General features: G+C 41.8%; 1 protein-coding gene across 2 annotated transcripts in view; it reads right to left on the bottom strand.

The window, feature by feature from the left end:
- The window catches only part of LOC308280496 (oxysterol-binding protein-related protein 11-like), a 47,161-nt gene that overhangs the window by 25,088 nt on the left and 2,866 nt on the right, over nt 1–19,207 (bottom strand). Inside the window, exons 1-6 of one of the 2 annotated variants that reach the window (XM_080720780.1) lie at nt 18,876–18,952; nt 15,426–15,494; nt 14,097–14,272; nt 11,752–11,831; nt 9,417–9,605; nt 4,199–4,397 (exon numbers count right to left, since the gene is read on the bottom strand). In XM_080720780.1, the coding sequence (XP_080576906.1) occupies nt 4,199–4,397; nt 9,417–9,605; nt 11,752–11,831; nt 14,097–14,272; nt 15,426–15,487 (706 nt within the window). In that variant the 5' untranslated portion in view covers nt 15,488–15,494; nt 18,876–18,952. Of the gene's footprint in view, nt 1–4,198; nt 4,398–9,416; nt 9,606–11,751; nt 11,832–14,096; nt 14,273–15,425; nt 15,495–18,875; nt 18,953–19,207 lie in introns of those variants that run through there. The other variant, XM_080720779.1, reaches the window with a different exon arrangement.

Raw genomic sequence — 19,207 nt, 5'->3', positions numbered from 1 at the left:
TATTTCAAATCCTTCTAAGTTTTGTGACAAACCTATGTTTCTATGTCAGTGGTGCTCAAACCTTTTCATGTGAAGGACCCCCAAAATGATGATGTATTTGGCCACAGACACCCATCTCATAATATTTATTTCCAGGGACCCCCCAGAAGCAAATGTTCGCTTAAAAATACATATACCGGTACTCAAAGATTTGCACACATTTCAAAAATAGCAGATCTACACGCTCGCAGGAGGCTTGTATATCTGCTATTTTTCAATAGCTAAAGCATCAAATAATTAAGGCCCCTCCACCTTGGTAACTCAGTCCCACACCCCCCCCCCCCCCCCCCCCCCCCCCCCCCCCCCCCCCTTGTGACGCCCCTGCCTGTGCCGACAGGAAACATCCTCACCCTCTGATTGGATAAGCCCCCTCCGTGCCGCACGAGCATTTTCAAGCACGTTTGGGAGTGGGCAGATCTCTAATTCTAATTAGCCTCACACGTCACTTGACGACTTAATCTGATTGGCCGTCGCCATGCGCTGTCCTGCGTCTGGGCCTAATTAAATATGCATTCTGGGTAATTGGATCTTCCTTCCGCGTCAAACCGCGGGACCTCAGCTGGCCTTTTTTTTTTACCCGGTGTTGCACTATTCTCTAAAACCGAGAGGGGTTCGAGAGGGATTGCCCCTGGAGAAACATTTCAGATGGGGTTATTTTAAATGTGTGGTCCCTCTCTAGCACTAGAAATCACTTATACGCCCCAGTCCCCAAGAACACTGCACCCTGTCCACACAGCATGCAGCTGGCTGGTGGACATGGCTGCCCATCTGAGATCGAATTACCTTGGAGACAGGTGATAAGAATGGGTGCAGGTTCTTCTCATTCATAATGCAGAATAATTCCACCGTCCAGGCAACACAGACTGCATATGTAGATACAGCGGTCCTTATTATTTACAAGGTCCCTATTTGTAGGTCATTTCTGCATAGAATGTAATGATATAGGCCAACAGGAGAGGGACATATAAATAGGGCTGTCACGATTATGACATTTTACATGACGATTAATTGTCACTCAAATAATTGCGATTAACGATTCAATTGTGTTTCTGTCGTTGACAATTACATTTCTGTTTGGCTTGTAGGCTTTGAAGTTGCACATGGCAGATATGACACATAACCCAAATATACAAAGAAATGAAGGACATATTTGACAACTTTAAAAAGAACATTGATAGTGGAAATAGCCGATCTACAAGCTCACAACACGTCGCATGGCGACGCATTGTGAGCTTGTAGATCGGCTATTTAACTCAGTGAATGCCACCCTTTATTCAAAATCTACAAAACTGGTGCCAGCCATTTTGCTTAATTTTGCCTTTTTATGGGGGCCAAAATCATATTTTGTACTTAAATTACATATATAAATCTATGCTTCTATCGAAAGCCACACTACCCCTCTTACAAAGGAAAACATGTATATTTATATATATATATCCTATCATTAGATTTGGGCTTCAATAGAACATGTGTAAGATGTCTTGATCATCATCATATGTGTGTGCTGTGATGGGCCCTGTGTGCAATCTGGAGTGCAATACCATTTGAAAACCACCAGAGGGTGGTCTCCTACTATCTGATCAACTAACAGAAGAAGGAAGAAGACGTCCATCTTTTTTTTGGTTTGGGCCTGTTGTTTACATTTTGGCCAGGCCTTTTAGCTAGCATGCTACACAACTTCGGAACCCTGGCGATCGCGATCAAGGATAGGTAGAGAAGAATGGATGGCACCGCTGGAATCCTGAGAATTTTCTGCGTTTTTTGAGTACTTATAGTTCGTCAGGGATGCACGGGAAAGTGTATAAACGAACGTTTTAGATAACATTTAAACGGCCGGAACCAATCTTCGGCTATACCGATTTTCCGCCGGACTGTGTTACACTGGTGCTACAGTCAAATCGGCCGTATCGCTCAGGTCACGGAGGCATATGGCCAACTTCTAGAGCGATTTTTTTGAAATTACAATTATGAAAAAATGATAAAACTTTTGATTAATTAAAAAGACGTAAAAGACGTTTATGGCACCGAGGTCCAAAGACGTATAAGACGTTTATGGCGTTCAGTGAGTTAATGTTTGAACATATAAACATTTTTCAACATTTAAACGATTATCAAAAAATAATTGCGATTATGTCAAATAATTGCAATTAGACGATTATGTAATAATTGTGACAGCCCTAATATAAAGTCCCATAGCATTGCATATGGTTCTCCTTTAACTTTTATTAAAGCTTTTTGTTTTTTTGTGCAAAACAAATGCTTGCAATGGATTCAGCATCATGACAAACCCCTAGTTAGACCCCTCACATCCTACTTAAATATCCAGAAAAAAATGTCTGGGTATTTTCCTCCTGCATAGAAAGTCGATGGGAGCCCAACTTGATTTGGCCGCTGTGGCGACCCCGAAGGTCGCCGACTCAGGCACCCTAGCTAAATCATTAGCGCATGCCTGGGATACATCTGTGCAAAATTTGGCGCTTTAAGGTAATAATAGTATTCCATAAGTCTCAGAAAACAAGGAAGTGTTGATCAAATAGAGTACATTTTCATTGTATTTCACGCTTCAAAAATGTTTTCAAAAACATTCTTGAGAGCAACGTTCAGTTGTAAATGACATTTTGTGTTTGTTTACATGGCTGTCATGTTGGATACAGCATGAAATCCAAGCAGCGGCACGGAGCACAGCCAGGTGAGGTGCTCAGACATGGGTCTGTTATTGAGCACGGAGCACAGCCAGGTGAGGGGCTCAGACATGGGTCTGTTATTGAGCTGAGCCGTCATTATCCAGACCAATCAAAATCAAGCATTCAACCAAGCGGTGTAACAGCACATCTGCAGTTCTTGGAGGAGGAGGCCTCCCTGCTCTTTAAAATGTTGACACAGTGGGCCTTATTTTCAACAAGCTAAACCCTAAACCAGGGGTCTTCAACGTTTTCAGGCCAAGGACCCCTTAGTTGAGAGAGGGGTGAAGCAGGGACCCCCACAACCTGTTCATAGATTCCATAGTTTCATTGCTTGACAGCACAATCATCAGTGTATTTTGGGATTCATGTCGATTTGTGTTTTCAGATATTTAACCACTTGAACCGTCAATACCTAATAAACTTTAGTCTGCTCTTATTCCCCTTCTCACCAAAGCGCTTTGCTAAAATATAGCAGATCTACAAGCTCACAGCGCCTCGCAGCACGAGGCATTGTGAGCTTGTAGATCTGCTATAAAATATAGACACTAGGGTTCAAGTTGTTAATATAAAAAAGGAGAAAAAAACTTTCTATAACTCAAAGATTGTATTACTATTTAGAAAAACATTTTTAAATATCTCAACTACATAAACATGTTGTGAGCTTGTAGATGAGCTATTTGTTTTTAAAAATAGTGGGAAAGAAAAAGGCAAAGAAGTTTAGGGATTTAGGGTTTAGCAAGGACGAAAATGGGGCCCAGTGTTCGGTTAGGAAAACTACTGGTTGACAGGTTTGACCACCTGAAGGTCAGAGTGCATTATTTCCCCTAGCCAAGCAGGCAAAACGTCTGTAGCTCAGGGCGAAAACAATGTGTCTCCCACACGGGAGACCAGGGTTTGAATCCTGGAAAGGACATAAATCTTACAGCTGCCCATGGTTGCTTTAGCTATTGAAAAATAGCAGATATACAAGCTCACAGCGTGGCACTGAGTGCCGCGCTGCGAGCTTGTAGATCTGCTATTTTTTGAAAAGTCGCGAAAATGTGTGAAAATCTTTGAATATATGTATTTTTAAGTGAACATTTATAACTCAAATTTTGCTTCTGAGGGGTCCCTGAAACTACATATTTTGAGATGGGGGTCCATGGCCAAATACATATCATTTTGGGGGTCCATCACATGAAAGAGTTTGAGCACCACTGACATAGAAACATAATAGGTTTTTCAAAAAGAAAAAAAAAAACAAGATATTTCAAAAATAGCAGATCTACAAGCTGGCAGCGCGGCTGTGAGCTTCTATATCTGTTATTTTTCAATAGTTAAAGCACAAAATAATGCGGAATAATTCGTTCCCAGTCCAAATGGGTCAAACCCCCACCTCGCCCTATGAAGAACATTCATGGGGGCCCCGCAGTGAATCCTTGTACCCAGGGCCCAGAATTTGGTGCGACACCCCTGACACGAAACCCTTTCCTCACCTGCCATGGTGCCTCTGTGCCTGGCGATCTGCTGCAGGTGGAGGATGTGGAGACAGTCGTTCAGACAGTTCATGGTGGCCATGGACGTTGCCTTCAGCATCAGCAGGTCCTGGTCCAGCGGAGAGAAGCCAGGAGCCGGCGGCAGGCTCTCAATGCCCTGAATCAGGTCTCTGTGTTGGCCCTGCGCCTGGCTCATCATCTGCAGGGACAACATGCAGAGGTCATCCATGTTCACTCACAAATACTCAAAAATGTGGGCCGTGGGGTGGCATATCTCAGGGGTAGAGAAACCGTTATTAGAGCACAAAGGGTTCCCAGTTCGAATCCGGGCTCCCCCTGAGTAAAGGTGGTTGCACACTGCTGCGTTTTTCGTTGCGAAATGCGTTTTTCAGGGCAAGGAGAGAGAGAGAGATATAGAGAGAGCAAGGGACCGAGTGGTGCGCGAAACGGGCGGCAGTGTGCAAACGTGATTGACATAACGTGAGGTTGATTTTTTTATTCGCGTGCTCCGAAATTCACTCCGATATTCGGCCCGAAAAACGCAACCAGTGCAACCAGCTTTAATGTCGAAGGGTCCTTGGGAAAGACTCTGAACCCCACATTGCTCCCGGTGAGTAGGTTGGTGCCTTGCATGGTTTCCTCCACCACCGGTGTATGAATGTGTGCGTGAATGGGTGAATGTAATGCACAATCTCTGTAAAGTGCTTTGGATAAAAGCGCTATATAAATGCACCATTTACCATTTAAATACTGTGTATGCACCAAAACACAGCTGGTGTTGTTTTTTTGGGGGGCATTGAATTATTTCTTTTCAACTGCAAAGACAATGAAAGGAACTGAATTGAAAAGGACAAGAGGTGCTTTATTTTTCTGACTAGAAAACTTAAGTTTAGACAAGGATTTAGGTGGTGACTTAAAGGGAAGCTTTGACCATTTTGAACCTACATTCCATTAATCGGAGAGTGAGGATATCATCTATAGATCATCTACATAGCTACAATCGCAGAAGACTGCCTCTTTGAGTGAAACGAAATGTCAGGCTAGGGTTCTCCAACATTACTTCTCAGACTCCTACATTAAATTCCTTGTATAATGTGCAACCCCATAACCCAAACGGCACATAATTCGGAGCACATACGTTCGAACGGGCAAGGACCGATTTTGTTCATTTATCAAAAATCCAATGTTGGCCTTCAATAAAATGTCATCCCTGTAGAACTTAGTAGGGTAAAATCAGGTTGGGTTCCATTCAGGTCAACAGAGTCAGAGTGCTACAGTAGATGTTGAGTCACTGGAGAGGCTCAAGCCTCGATTAGCATCATTAGTCTTTAACCTACTATTTCATGTCAATAGACGGATTTCCTGTTTACAAACGTTGCTGGGTGTGCACACATTCACGGGGCAAAACCGCTTTGACTGACAGCTGATTAAGAGTCTAATCAGCTGAGCGTGATTAGAGTCAGCCAGAGCTACGAGCATCAGGTGACCTCAAGTACAACAAGATGCATTTCCATCAGTGTTGATTTCGTCGACTAAAACTATGACGAAAAATGTTTGTCAACTGTGTTTTTTTCAATGACGAAAACTAAATAAAAACTAAATAAAAACTAAACTGTGATGACTAAAACTAAGACTCAATATATTGACAATTTCATCAACAAAATAAAAACTAGACTAATGTTAAGGGAGGGACCAGTGTAGGAGAAAGTAATGGTTGCTCTCAGGTGTTGCGTGCTGAAAATAGCAGATCTACAAGCTCACAACGCGTTGCAGCGTGTGAGCTTGTAGATCGGCTATTTTCAGCACACAACCAAGAGTAAAATCAGTCATTATGATGCCATCAAGGCCTGCAAAAATACATTGCAGTTGACTAAATCAACTGTAGATTTAGTCAACTAAAATCTTATGATATTTAGTCGACTAAAATTAGACTAAAACTAAAACTTCCCAGGTGACTAAAATATGACTAAAACTAAAAGACATTTTATTCAAAAGACTATGACTAAAACTAAATCAAAATTTGCTGTCAAAAACAACACTGGTTTCCATAGCCAGGGATCCAGTCACCAAAATGGGAGAGGATCTGTGATGTTCTGCCGCCCACCCAAAACTGTGTAACCTGACTTTCGCCAGATGGTGACAGCATTGCGTTGCATTGCTTACCATCTGGGCTCGCTCCGGCAGAACCGATGTAAGGGGCGGGCCATTTTTTCAAATTCTATAGCAGGTGATTGGATATGGCCGTCTCTCTGTCACAGTCTGGGAGTGCCAACTCCAACCACTCATATTGGCCTGTCTGCATGACGTTGCACCCAGAATCTGCCTCCTGGGTTTCCACGTGGTCTGCAATCAGACTCTATTGGCTCAGAGCCCGCCCATAGCTGCCGCTGATTGGTCCGGCCCGGGACTTTACGAGTGTTATCAACTCTGCCGGACCGAGCCCAGATGGTAAAGCAATGCAACGCAATGCTGCCACCATCTGGCGAAAGTCAGGTTAAAAACTGTGAAGTGGGGGGAAAAAGTGATGACTCATCACTTTTCACAGTTTTTGGGGGCCAATATTTTGTCCAATGTCATGCAAAATAAATGCTTGCAATGGATTCAGAATGCTGAAGAACCCCTAGTTTGACCCCTCACATGCTACTTAAAGCAGATTTTCTTTTTCTTTTTTGAATATTCCTAGTGGAGTCAATGGGACAGTGAATATCCAAATGGCCATAACGTTTTTTTCGCGATGTTTCCGGCAGAGCAGGCCTCACATTCTGTGGACCTTAACTCATTCTGTGCCACATGACGGTTTTGACGTTTTTTTTCCAATAGCCACCTGTGCCAATGACGGTTTATGACGTTTTTTGTGTTTTTTACATAGAAAAAAAAAGAATAAAATTTTTTTTTTTTTTTTTTTAAAGATGTCAAAATGACCTGAGATCAGAGAGATGCTTTTCTCTGTTTGTGTGTTCGCTCCCTCGTTTAGCTGATTGAGAAAATGTGTGTTCATGTGTGTCCATTCTAGTGGATGGACACTTTTTTTCATTCAAACAGCTCTATCTCTGGAACCATTTGTCCGATTGACAAAATTCTTTTTGCCACTGAATCACAACAACTGTGTCTGTTTCTGTGGGGATAAAAATTATAAAAAAAAAAAATCATTTTTTTTCATTGCATAGTAAAGAAAAACATACAAAACCGTGGCACAGCTACCTTGGAGGCATTTTGGCATCTGGCACATAATGAGATTTATTAATGACCAAACTAATAGATAAAACAGAAATAAAAAGTGCGGCAGAACATCACAGGTTCAACCCTATTCCTCGAGCTTTTGGGCATGTGGATCCCCGACTACTAGTGTCCTTGAGGGGGTTCTTTGGAGTCCCCAGCAAAATGACTGCTAGTTACTTAGAGGACAGTGGTTCTCAACCTGTGGGTCGGGACCCCCAGGGGGATCCCCGAATTATTTTGGGGGGGTCCCCAGATGATTAACTGAATGTGCAACATTGTTTTCTCACTCAACAGTAATCAAACAAACATACACTTTAAGTGTATCGAGGGTAAAAATTGGCCAAATTGTCAAATATTAGAGGCAGACATTGTGAAAATAGCTGATCTACATGCCCACAACGCCTCACGTTGTGAGCATGTAGATCTGCTATTTTCACAATAAAACCATGTTATACAAAATGTAATTTCTCAACTCTTAGTGCTTGTCAGGGTGAGGGGGTCCCCAGTTAAAATATGTTTTTTTTGGGAGGTTCACAGCTTTAAAAAGGTTGAGAACCACTGACTTAGGAAACAAATGGACCCTAATCATTCTGCAACTCTGAGAGTGTAGTACAAATAGAACCAAATGGACCCGTATGAGGGGTCCATGGCCTAATGCATACCAAACTGTGGGTCCTTGAAATTATACACTTTAGGAACCACAGCCATAAAGAGTGTTTCTTTCTGCCCAGCTGCACAGAAACCTTTTTAACCTTGTGGTCTTCAACTCCCAACTGTTAAAGAAAGCACAGCAGTGCCCTCTTGTGGACATTTAAATGAAAATAAAATGCAAGAATAAAACTGGATTGAAAAATAAAAAATAGGGTAGGTGGGCAAGAGGTCATAGAGAAGCGTGTGTTCCTTTTCCTGTTTTGTGCGCAAAAACAAAAAAAAATCTGAATCTCTGTTGTGTAAGGACCTTAAAGACGTAAGCCCTATTTTATACATTTACATTTCGTTTTTTGAAAAGCAAAAATAGCCAATCTAAACTTTTTGTGAGCCGTTAGATCTTTTATTTCTGTAATTTTAGAAAATCTTCTCCTATAATGCCATGCTCAAAGTGGTTACGGTGGTACAGACATCTAAGGTAAACACATAAACGTGCAGGCACTCTGTACTGTATACCCCATGAATATTTGTTTAATCCGAGGCACCCCTACATTATAATGTTCACTCCCAGCACCTTATATTTATAGCATATCGTCGTTGTTGGGTGGAAACCTTGTATGTCCAAAACCGTTCGTTTGGTATTTATCATCTATAAAATGTACTAAACTGGTGAAAACAGCAGATCTACAAGCACACAGCGCCTCGCATCGCGAGGCGTTGTGTGCTTGTGGATCGGCTGTTTTCAGTAGTTTTGTGCGACAGTCTTGTATGATGAAGCAGGACTTTGCTTTAGCAAAAGACGTACACATCTGAAACTTGGAGATACAAGGTTGAGGACTGAAAATAACTTCATGTACTTCAAGTTTAAAATGATACTAAATAGGCTAGGGCTGTCACAATTATTACATAATCGTCTAATCGTAATTATTTGACATAATCGCAAATATTTTTCATAATCGTCATAATCGTGAATGTTGAAAAATGTTCATACATTGACAAACATTTTCAGAAATAGTGGAAATAGCAGATCTACAAGCTCACAACGCGTCGCATCGCGACGCGTTGTGAGCTTGTAGATCGGCTATTTCCACTATCAATGTTATTTTTTAAGTTGAAAGTTGATAAATATGTCAGTAATTTCCTTGTATATTTAAGTTATGTGTCATATCTACCATGTGCAACTTCAAAGCCTAAAAGCCAAACAGAAATGTAATTGTCAACGACAAATACACAATTAAATCGTTAATTGAGTGATGTAAAATGTCATATCGTGACAGCCCTAGTCATGGCACCCCAGGGTGCCCCATCACGTCACCCACTTTGAAAAGCCCTGCTGTATACAGTACTGTACCTCTTTAGCTTCCTGCAGGTGGTCTGGAAGCAGGGATCTCTTGCTGGAGTACAAGGACGAGCCTTTGTGAAGCTGAGACAGGTTGAAGAAGGACTGGGTGTGCTGGCTGGGCCGACGCTGGGACATGGGCGAGCTGCCGCTGCCCTGGGACGTCATGGAGTAGCTGCGGGACTTGGTTGGGGGATTGCACTGCCCGGAGTAGAGAAACAATGTAGTTAAAAAAAAAAGATTATAGAATTAAACTTGGCCGGACGCAGCTCATATCTGAGCCAGATTTTGTTTTCAATGCATACTGTAGGACCTCCCATACACTATAAAATATAAATGAGGATGAGAACAGTTTCAACTGTCTGTCCTAAACGCAATTAGTGCCATGTAGGGCATTCACCGAATATTCGAATATCAAAGTCACTATTCGACGTTGTTCACCGAAGTCGGATATTCTTTTTTTTTTCTTTTTTAATATATCGTTTATAAAGCTTGGCTAGATAGGAAGTCATAAGAATGAGTTCTCAAGAATGGTTCTCAAACCTTTTTAGACCATGACCCCCAAAATAAACATATTTGAACTGGGGACCCCCACCCTGACAAGCACTTGGAATTGTAGGTAATACATTTAATGTGACTCGGTTCCGCAGATAAATATTGTGAAAATAGCTGATCTACATGCTCACAACGCCTCGCAACAATGTTCGCCTCTTGCTTACTTAATATTTGACAGTTTGGCCAGTCCTGTCGAATATTAGACTATTCGAATACTTTGAGGTCGAATAATTCGAATACTAAAAATCACTATTCGTGAATGCCCTAGTGCCATGCCACCATATCTCAAACAAGAACCCAGGGGTGAAACGATTTATTGACCCAACAAAACTCCTTTATTCACTTACAGTAACTCGTGTTAATTGGACACAGTAACATCCTCTGTGTTAATTGATCCATTTCTAATTGTTATCCATTGTGCGAGGACTTTACTGTGCACGCACTGTGTTACAGGGACATCTTGGGTATCCCTGCATTTCCGATATGCATATGTTGTCATTTCATCATGAAAATAGCTTGTGACAACAAGATAGTAGTAGCTGGATCAATAACAGTAATGAGGTTCCATTGAGAAAGGCAGAGGCTTTCATTGACATCAATATTTCATTGTTCAACAGATTTGACACGACATGCTGACTCAGGTCAGCAGCAGCCTCTGCTTCCTGCGGGGAAGGAAGAGTATAGCCTGCGATACACACAGCTCCACAGTGTTGCCAAACAACGCCTTCTACATTTCCTTATGGTGTGACACTTATAAGACAGCGCAAGACAGGAACGGAATCAGAAGCCATCCATTTCACCCTGTGACTAATAACCTCGCGTCACCCGTCTTTCCTAAGAGGAAAGCCTGGTATTCGTTTACAACGGGCCATTTGATCCAGTCTAGGTGGAAACCAGAAGCAGAAGAGTTTTGGTTCCCCCCTGTTTGTTTCCCCCATCCCTATTAAAATGCTGGAGTAGCCTAGTCAGTGTAGTCTTGCCAGTCGCTACGAGTTGGACTAAAAGATACATATACCAAACAAACACCTTTTCCAAAAGCAAAACTACGCCGCATCAAGAGATTTATTAGGTAGGCCCTAAAAGTATGACCTTGAACGCAGGGGAATTATTTATAACAGAATCCGGTTTGATCTTTCCGGCCAAATTGTGGTCCTTTGAGGACTACAACATGACGTAGAGTGGTTTCCACTCCCGACCGGATCAAACCCCCGAAATGTGAAGCGATCCCAAGCTACTAGGGGTCGACCGATATGGAATTTTTAATGTTCGATTTCGATATCGATAAGTCGTGATCAAAGAGGCCGATAACCGATTTTATGAACCGATATGCATTTTAAGTAAAAAAAGAAAAAAAGAATAAAATGTATCCCCCAATTTGAAATAGTGGTTAATTAATTTATATATTTTTTCCCATCTTAAATGTCTAGAGGCTCACATCTAGTCGCCACATACTAGAATAGCGTTAAAAACGTATTCCGCAGCAGGAAATCGGTGAAAATCAGTAACCAAGATGCAAAAAAATAATAAATACAAAAAAATATATCGATTTTTTTTTTACATTTTTTTCTCAATATCGATATTTTGAAATATTAATAAATGTTACGAATATCGACTTCGATTATCGCCCGTTTCGATAATCGGTCAATCCCTACAAGCTACCCTGTGACTATGATTAAAGAAGATGCGACAGAAGAAGAGACAGAGGGAGAGATAAAGCAGGGTAGAGTTTTGCATCCATGAAACGTGTACCGTTATGATATGATCGTCTATTATATGGAGCATGTTGTCTTACCTTTCCCATGGCCTCTGTGTGGTGCTGTGTGCAGATCTGTAGCCTGCTCACCCAGTGTTGCCTCTCCTTGGCATCGGTAGCTAACACACACACACACACACACACGCACACACACACACCAACAAAATCTCATTAAAGTCCTGCCAAGCGGATCCTGCTCAGCATTGATTATGTGCACTATCTCCTTCCTTGGCTGGAGATAATGGAAAACATCAAGATCAATATGTCCTGATGGACGATGACGCTCGAGGTTAAGAAAAGAGCTGACCAGCAACAATAACACCACCAGCTACATTTACAGTCTGTGTGTGTGTGTGTGTGTGTGCGTGCGTGTGCGTGTGCGTGTGTGTGTGTGTGTGCGTGCGTGCGTGTGACGTGTGACGGAATGCAATGACACTCTCCCAATGACCAGCAAAAGCAGCAAAGACAATGAATTTCAAGAAACAGACATCATTGTCATCATCACCGTCCTGGAGGGACAAACGGATCATCTCCATGTGCCAGACTGAAGCAAGGAGACAAACAACCACTGTCAATGGTTAAGAATGTGGGGCATCCTTAACCATTGACAGCGGTTGTTTGTTGACTTGCTTGCTTCAGTGAGCTACAATGTGCCCTGCAACAAAGCATTATGCTCTATTCCACAAGCTCACAGCATGTTGCAGCACAACGCATTGTGAGCTTTGTGATCTGCCATTTTCAGTTTGCGATAGAGAAGTATTATAGATCAGGCTTCATGTTTGATGCACTGTTGTTGGTAAGGAACAAGTATCTAATGAGAATTTATACATTTCCCTGCCTTTCTCTTTGGGCCTTAACACATCTACTGCCTCTTAATCTGAAGGTTGCTTGGTGCCTCGGTGCCACGTGGTTTCCTCCATAGGCCGCCGCTATTATTTTGAAGGGCTGGAAGGGGGTTGTTTTTGTTTTTTTGGATTATCACTTGACGGCAACGATTACGTCATCTAGTCACATGACAGTGTGGGACAAGAAGAGGGAAGATGGCTGCGCCCTGCCTTGGCCCTTGTTTACATTTAGATCTGCTGCAAAATATCTCAAAATGGCTATTTTGTTTAAATGAAGTTTCTTTATGGGCCTCTCCATTGACTTAACATTGAGGAGCTTCACTTCGCGTGCACGCCCAACGTGCGTTGTAAACAAATCGCCGACATTACCGATGCGGGCGGGACCGGAGCGACGTACAGTAAGTAATCATATCTTTACTGTATATACAGTAAGATTCACAGTCCTCACCGTCAACGGCGCCATGGTATTAACCCTTTCAATGACGGTGAGGACTGTCAACGGCGGCTAAAAAGTTAAAGGAGTAGTTCACCCCAAAATGACTTTTTTTCTATTGATTATTCACAAAATGGAGACTTTTTTGTATTTGTCGCATTCCTAAGACAATAATGCAATTACAACAAATGAACCCTCATTAATTCCATCCAGAATCAATGGGGGTAAATTTACTATAATATTTTTTTTTTGTCTTAGGAATGCGACAAATACAAAACAATTATTATTGAACTCTGGGGATGAACTACTCCTTTAATAACTTACCGTCTTCTATGGTATGTTCCTATTTGTCTATACAAGAAGATGTTTTCAATAACCCCGAAAAGGAGCTCTCTCATACAGTCTTAGCACAAAATCAGATCAGCTGAACACATGCAACATTGTCCAAACTGATGCAATTGCAACAACGATGTCTGCACAGTGCTTCTCATCACTTTACAGGGGAATCCCACAGCAACTCCAGCAAGCCAGAAGAAAAGAATAAGTAACTTAGGAATGTGTGGAAAACACTGGTTGAGTTCTTTGTCAAAAACAAGACCTAACTTGAGAGCAACTGAAAGCATGGGTGCAGAAATTAGACATGAGGAAGGGTTATTATCAGGCATCTGTGCAGCATTTCTAAAAGGGCCTTTTGGTGAAAATATTGACAATAGCAGACGTCCAAGCTCACAACGTGCGTTGTGAGCTTGTAGGTCGGCTATTTTCGATGCTTGATACCACACTGAACTAAGCATAATCAAGTAAATACTGGAGATGTGGTGTACGGCATGGATTTCTACACAGAGAGGGCAATTATTTCAACATAAGATGCTGTATTCAAGTTCAGGAGAGTTTGGACAAGGCAATTCTCTTGAACGCTGCCTTCAGGTATGGCATGGAAAGACGGGCATTTGCATTTCTTTTATCATAGTAAAAACTGCATTCATGGTCTGGGGAGGGCACTTTTTACAGGCAGATAAAAGGGCAGGGGCCCAAGCCCACTTTGATGTCTATGTGTGCACGTGCCTGGTGTGCAGTGTGCATGCATTTGAACAGCAGCAACCAACCCCTTAGCTTGTACTGCTCCCCGCTGATGGCATTGACGGTGAAAGTATGCGAGTCCTCGTCACTGGGGGAGATGACGGCCCCGGCCAAGGGCAGGGTCCCGCGAGGCTTCTGGGGACGTGACTGCTCATTGACAAAGTACTCCAACAGTCCCGCCTCATTGTTCAGGACAAAGAATCTGTGCAGGAGTCAGAATGGAAGGGCAGAGAGACTGATAAACACATACTTGGACACAAAGCCTTTTCAGCCAATATCAAGCCCCTTGTTTTTTTTATGCCAGATTTGGAAGAAATGTGTGAAGAATCAGGCTCCCTTTTTTACTTCACTGAGACAACATTGCTTAACCCATTTAGGCCTAGAATTATTGAATGCTTTAACCAGTGAAAAATAGCATATATACAAGCTCACAGCGCGGCACCGAGTGCCGCGCTGCGAGCTTGTAGATCTGCTATTTTTGAAAAAGTCGTGAAAATGTGTGTAAATCTTTGAATATAATGTATTTTCAAAGCGAACGTTTGCAACTCAAATTTTGCTTATGGGTGGTCCCTGGAACTAGATATTTTGAAATGGGGGTCCGTGGTCAAATACATATCATTTTGGGGGTCCTTCACATGAAAAGGTTTGAGAACCTCTGACATAGTAGTCTCTCAAGAACAGACTAACTGAGCTCCAGTTAAGTGAAAAGTACCTTTTCTTTGACGATGGCTGGCCAGATTGCTGACATAGAAACATAGGGTTTTCAAAAAACCTTAGAAGGATTCAAAAGACACTTATAGAATCGGGTCAAAATTCTAATTTTCACGATGTTTCAAAAATAGCAGATCTACAAGCTCGCAGCGCGGCACTCGGTGCTGCGCTGCGAGCTTGTATATCTGCTATTTTTCAATAGTTAAAGCATAAAATAATGAAACACAAAATGTGTACCCGTTCTGAATGGGTTAATATGCACTATGGCATAATATTTGAACTGTACATAAACAGGATACATACTTAGACAAGTCGTTGTCATAGCAGGCAAACAATTCCTGTGCAGATTTCACTGTTCACATTTCAGAACACTTCTCATAGCAGGCAAACAATTACAATTCCCGGGCAGATAGATATCACTGTTCACATTTCAGAACAACTACTTCACAACAAAGACGCAATCCTTAACTTCTATGTCCCATGGATTCAAATCCTGATAATTAGTTAAATCAGCTGGTGTGTTTGGGGAATAGGAACCTGCATATTTCCAGTCATCAGTGGTACATACAGTATTTAGACACCACTTCTGTTTTGTAGAGGCTGATACAGTACCTAGTACACAGGTGTGTTTACTTGTTACTCACCTATACTGCCACCCTGTGACAAGGTTGGTGTATTTCATTAAGTAGCCATCGATATTCTCCATGTGGTCACTAGAGTAAAAGGTAGTAAAAGAAAAGGTGGTTAAAGTCATTCTCTTGCATTACAGCTTTGTTTCTCTACCAGATAACTAAATGTGTATATACGGTACTTTAAACAGACAACCCTAAACAACAAAAACCTAATGAGCGTACAATTAGGCATGAACAAAGCAAAAGATTATGTCACTCAACTCCACACAGTTTAGTCCAGTGCAGTGCGCTCATTAGGGCTGTCACAATTATTACATAATCGTCTAATCGTGATTATCTGACATTAGCGCAATTATTTTGTCATAATCGTCATAATCGTGAATGTTGAAAAATGTCCGAAATAGTGGAAATAGCAGATCTACAAGCTCACAGCGAGTCGCATTCGCGACGCGTTGTGAGCTTGTAGATCGGCTATTTCCACTGTCAAATATGTCAGTAATTTCTTTGTATATTTAAGTTATGTGTCATATCTACCATGTACAACTTCAAAGCCTAAAAGCCAAACAGAAATGTAATTATCAACGACAAAAACACAATTAAATCGTTAATCGCCAATTATTTGAGTGACAATTAATCGTCATGTAAAATGTCATAATCGTGACTGCCCTAGCGCTCATTCATTATTTCATTTGACTATTTATGGTGGTGAATTATGTGATCAGGGAGGGAGCCTGTCACTACTGGTAGGGCTGTCACGATATGACATTTTACATGACGATTAATTGTCACTCAAATAATTGGCGATTAATGATTTAATTGTGTTTTGTTGTTGATAATTAATTACATTTCTGTTTGGCTTTTAGGCTTTGAAGTTGTACATGGTAGATATGACACATAACCTAAATATACAAAGAAATTACTGACATATTTGACAACTTAATACTTAAAGAATAACTTTGATAGTGGAAATAGCCGATCTACAAGCTCACATTTGACAACTTACTACTTAAAAAATAACTTTGATAGTGGAAATAGCCGATCTACAAGCTCACAACGCGTCGCGATGCGACGCGTTGTGAGCTTGTAGATCGTCTATTTCCACTATTTCGGACATTTTTCAACATTCACGATTATGACAAAATAATTGCGATAAGGTCAAATAATCACGATTAGACGATTATGTAATAATTGTGACAGCCCTAACTACTGGCACACCACATGATGAGTGAAGTTAACCTGTTAATGGAAAACACTGGTTCTCAATACTGAATCTGGAAATCCCGTCCGTGGATTGATTCATGCATGTCAAACCAGGGGAATTAAAATGTTTGCTCAGGGAGTCATTCATTTACACCAGGTCCTCCTTAGCTTGGTAATCAGTAGAGTAGCTGGAAAGAAACTCGCAGAGATTTCTATTCTGGTATTTGTTTTACTGAGAATAAGGTTAGAAATATCTTCAGGATTACGCATATCTTTCTCAGGTTAAGATTAGGAATAGGGTTAGGCACCGTTTTACTGAGGTTAAGGTTAGGAATAGGGTTAGGTTTTGGCACCGTTTTACTGAGGTTAAGGTTAGGAATAAGGTTAGATTTAACCGTTTAGGCATAGTTTACAGAGGTATATAAGGATAAATGATTATGGTGCATTTATATAGCGCTTTTATAGATTGTGCATTACATTCACCCATTCACGCACACATTCATACACTGGTGGCAGAGGAAACCATGCAAGGCACCAACCTACTCACCAGGAGCAATTAGGGGTTCAGAGTCTTGCTCAAGGACTCTTCAACATTAACTCAGGGGGAGCCCGGATTCGAACTGGGAACCCTTCGTGCTCTAATAACGGTTTCTCTACCCCTGAGCTATACCGCCTCCAAGGATATTAAGGATCTCAATGGAAAATGACAAATAAGCCTAGCCTTACCAGAGTTTCCTTTTAGTTGACTTGTACCAGTGAACTGTACTGTCATGAAACTGTACCTTTTCCTATCCAAAACTTCTAATAAATACCTCAATCAATCAATCAATCAATCAATCAATCAATCAATCAAAAGGCATAAACCATCAGCCCAGTTGAGTTTCTTTCCGGCGACTCTTCTGGTATTCCTTAGCTCTGGACCATAGCATTCCAGTTATAACATAGTAATTAATGTAGGACATTTACAGCAGGTCTTCAATAGTTCTGGACCATAGCATTCCAGTTATAACATAGTAATGTAGGACATTTACACCAGGTCTTCAATAGCTTCTTCAATAGCAGCAGCCGTTCGCAACTGGTAAAAAAAAAAACCTAGCCCAGCCCTACCCTCCCCTGCCCCTTCTCTGTATATACTTTCTGTTTGTTTAGACTTACTGTTTTCTTTTATTTGTTCTTTCATTTTATTTTCCTTACATATCTACTGCATTGTACCGTGTTATATTCGTCTGTCATTCAATGTTATATGAGATAATTTAATGGTTTCCTGTGGAAATAAGCTTAGTCTTTTCATGGATCTCTTTTTAGTAGACCTTGTACCAGTGAACTGTACCGTCATGAAACTGTACCTTTTCCTATGCAAACTTCTAATAAAGTCTTCAATCTTCAATAGCTCTGGACCATAGCATTCCCTATAACGCTAAGGCCCAGAGCTATGTTGTTTAAGGCAAACAGACAGGTTATTGAGGTTAATGATTTCAACGTATGAGCTGACTCTCTGTAGTCAATATACACACTCATCAGATCGAAAACAAAAACATTGCAGTGCTGAGTACAGTACCTTGTGAACATAGATAGGTGCTGTGTGTGTGTGTGTGTGTGTGTGTGTGTGTGTGTGTGTGTGTGTGTGTGTGTGTGTGTGTGTGTGTGAGAGAGAGAGAGAGAGAGAGAGAGAGACAGACAGACAGACAGACAGACAGACAGACAGACAGACAGACAGACAGACAGACAGACAGACAGACAGACAGACAGGGAACCCTAGGGGGTCCCCAGAGTTACTACACGGGGTCCTCCAAATCTTGGAGTGATAGAAACTGTTTTCTCCTTTTTTATATTTGACTACTTGAAACCCTAGCGTCCATATTCTGAGAACTTTAGCCAAAAATAGCAGATCTACAAGCTCAGATCTGTAGATCTGCTGTAGATCTGTTGTAGATCTGCTATTATCGGCAAAGAGCTCTGGTGTAGAGGGGAAAGAGAGCAGACAAGAGTGAAAGGTTCAAGTGATGATTGTGCTGTCAAACAATGAAACGATATGGAATCTAAGATAAGGTTGTGGGGGTCCCTGCTTCATCTCTCTCTCAACTAAGGGGTCCTTGGCCTGAAAACGTGGAAGACCCCTGGTGTGTGTGTGAGAGAGAGATAGACTTCAGTTCACAGCAACACATCCATTCAGTAAAACTGCCTTCCAATCCATTCATTAAACTGTCTTCCAGTCCAAAGTGAACCAGGCTGTACAACATCCATCCATCCATCCACCCCTACCTGTACTGCCAGGCTTTCCTCCCCGACGTCGGGGTCCTGCTCTGGGGGACAGCATCCGACTTAGCGTCGCTGATGTTGTCAGCATTGATGCGTAAGGAAGAAGAAGAAGAAGAAGCCGCGGTGGTGCTTTCCCCTTGCATAGTCATGGCATTGATTCGGGTCTAAGCTAACGCTAGCAGGCTAGTGTTAGCTGGCAATAACAACAACCAACCTCCACCACCACCTCCTCCTTCACCACCTCCTCCACCCTCCTCTGATGGCTTTAAATAACCTTATTAGTCAACCTGGGACGTCTTAACGAGCACAAACACATCCCTACTCCTCCCCGGCGG

This window comes from Nannobrachium achirus (assembly GCF_963921795.1).
Source record: "Nannobrachium achirus genome assembly, chromosome: 24".
Classification (NCBI taxonomy): domain Eukaryota; kingdom Metazoa; phylum Chordata; class Actinopteri; order Myctophiformes; family Myctophidae; genus Nannobrachium; species Nannobrachium achirus.
The sequence above is the reverse complement of the archived record's forward strand: the minus strand, read 5'-3'. Positions and strand labels throughout refer to the sequence as shown.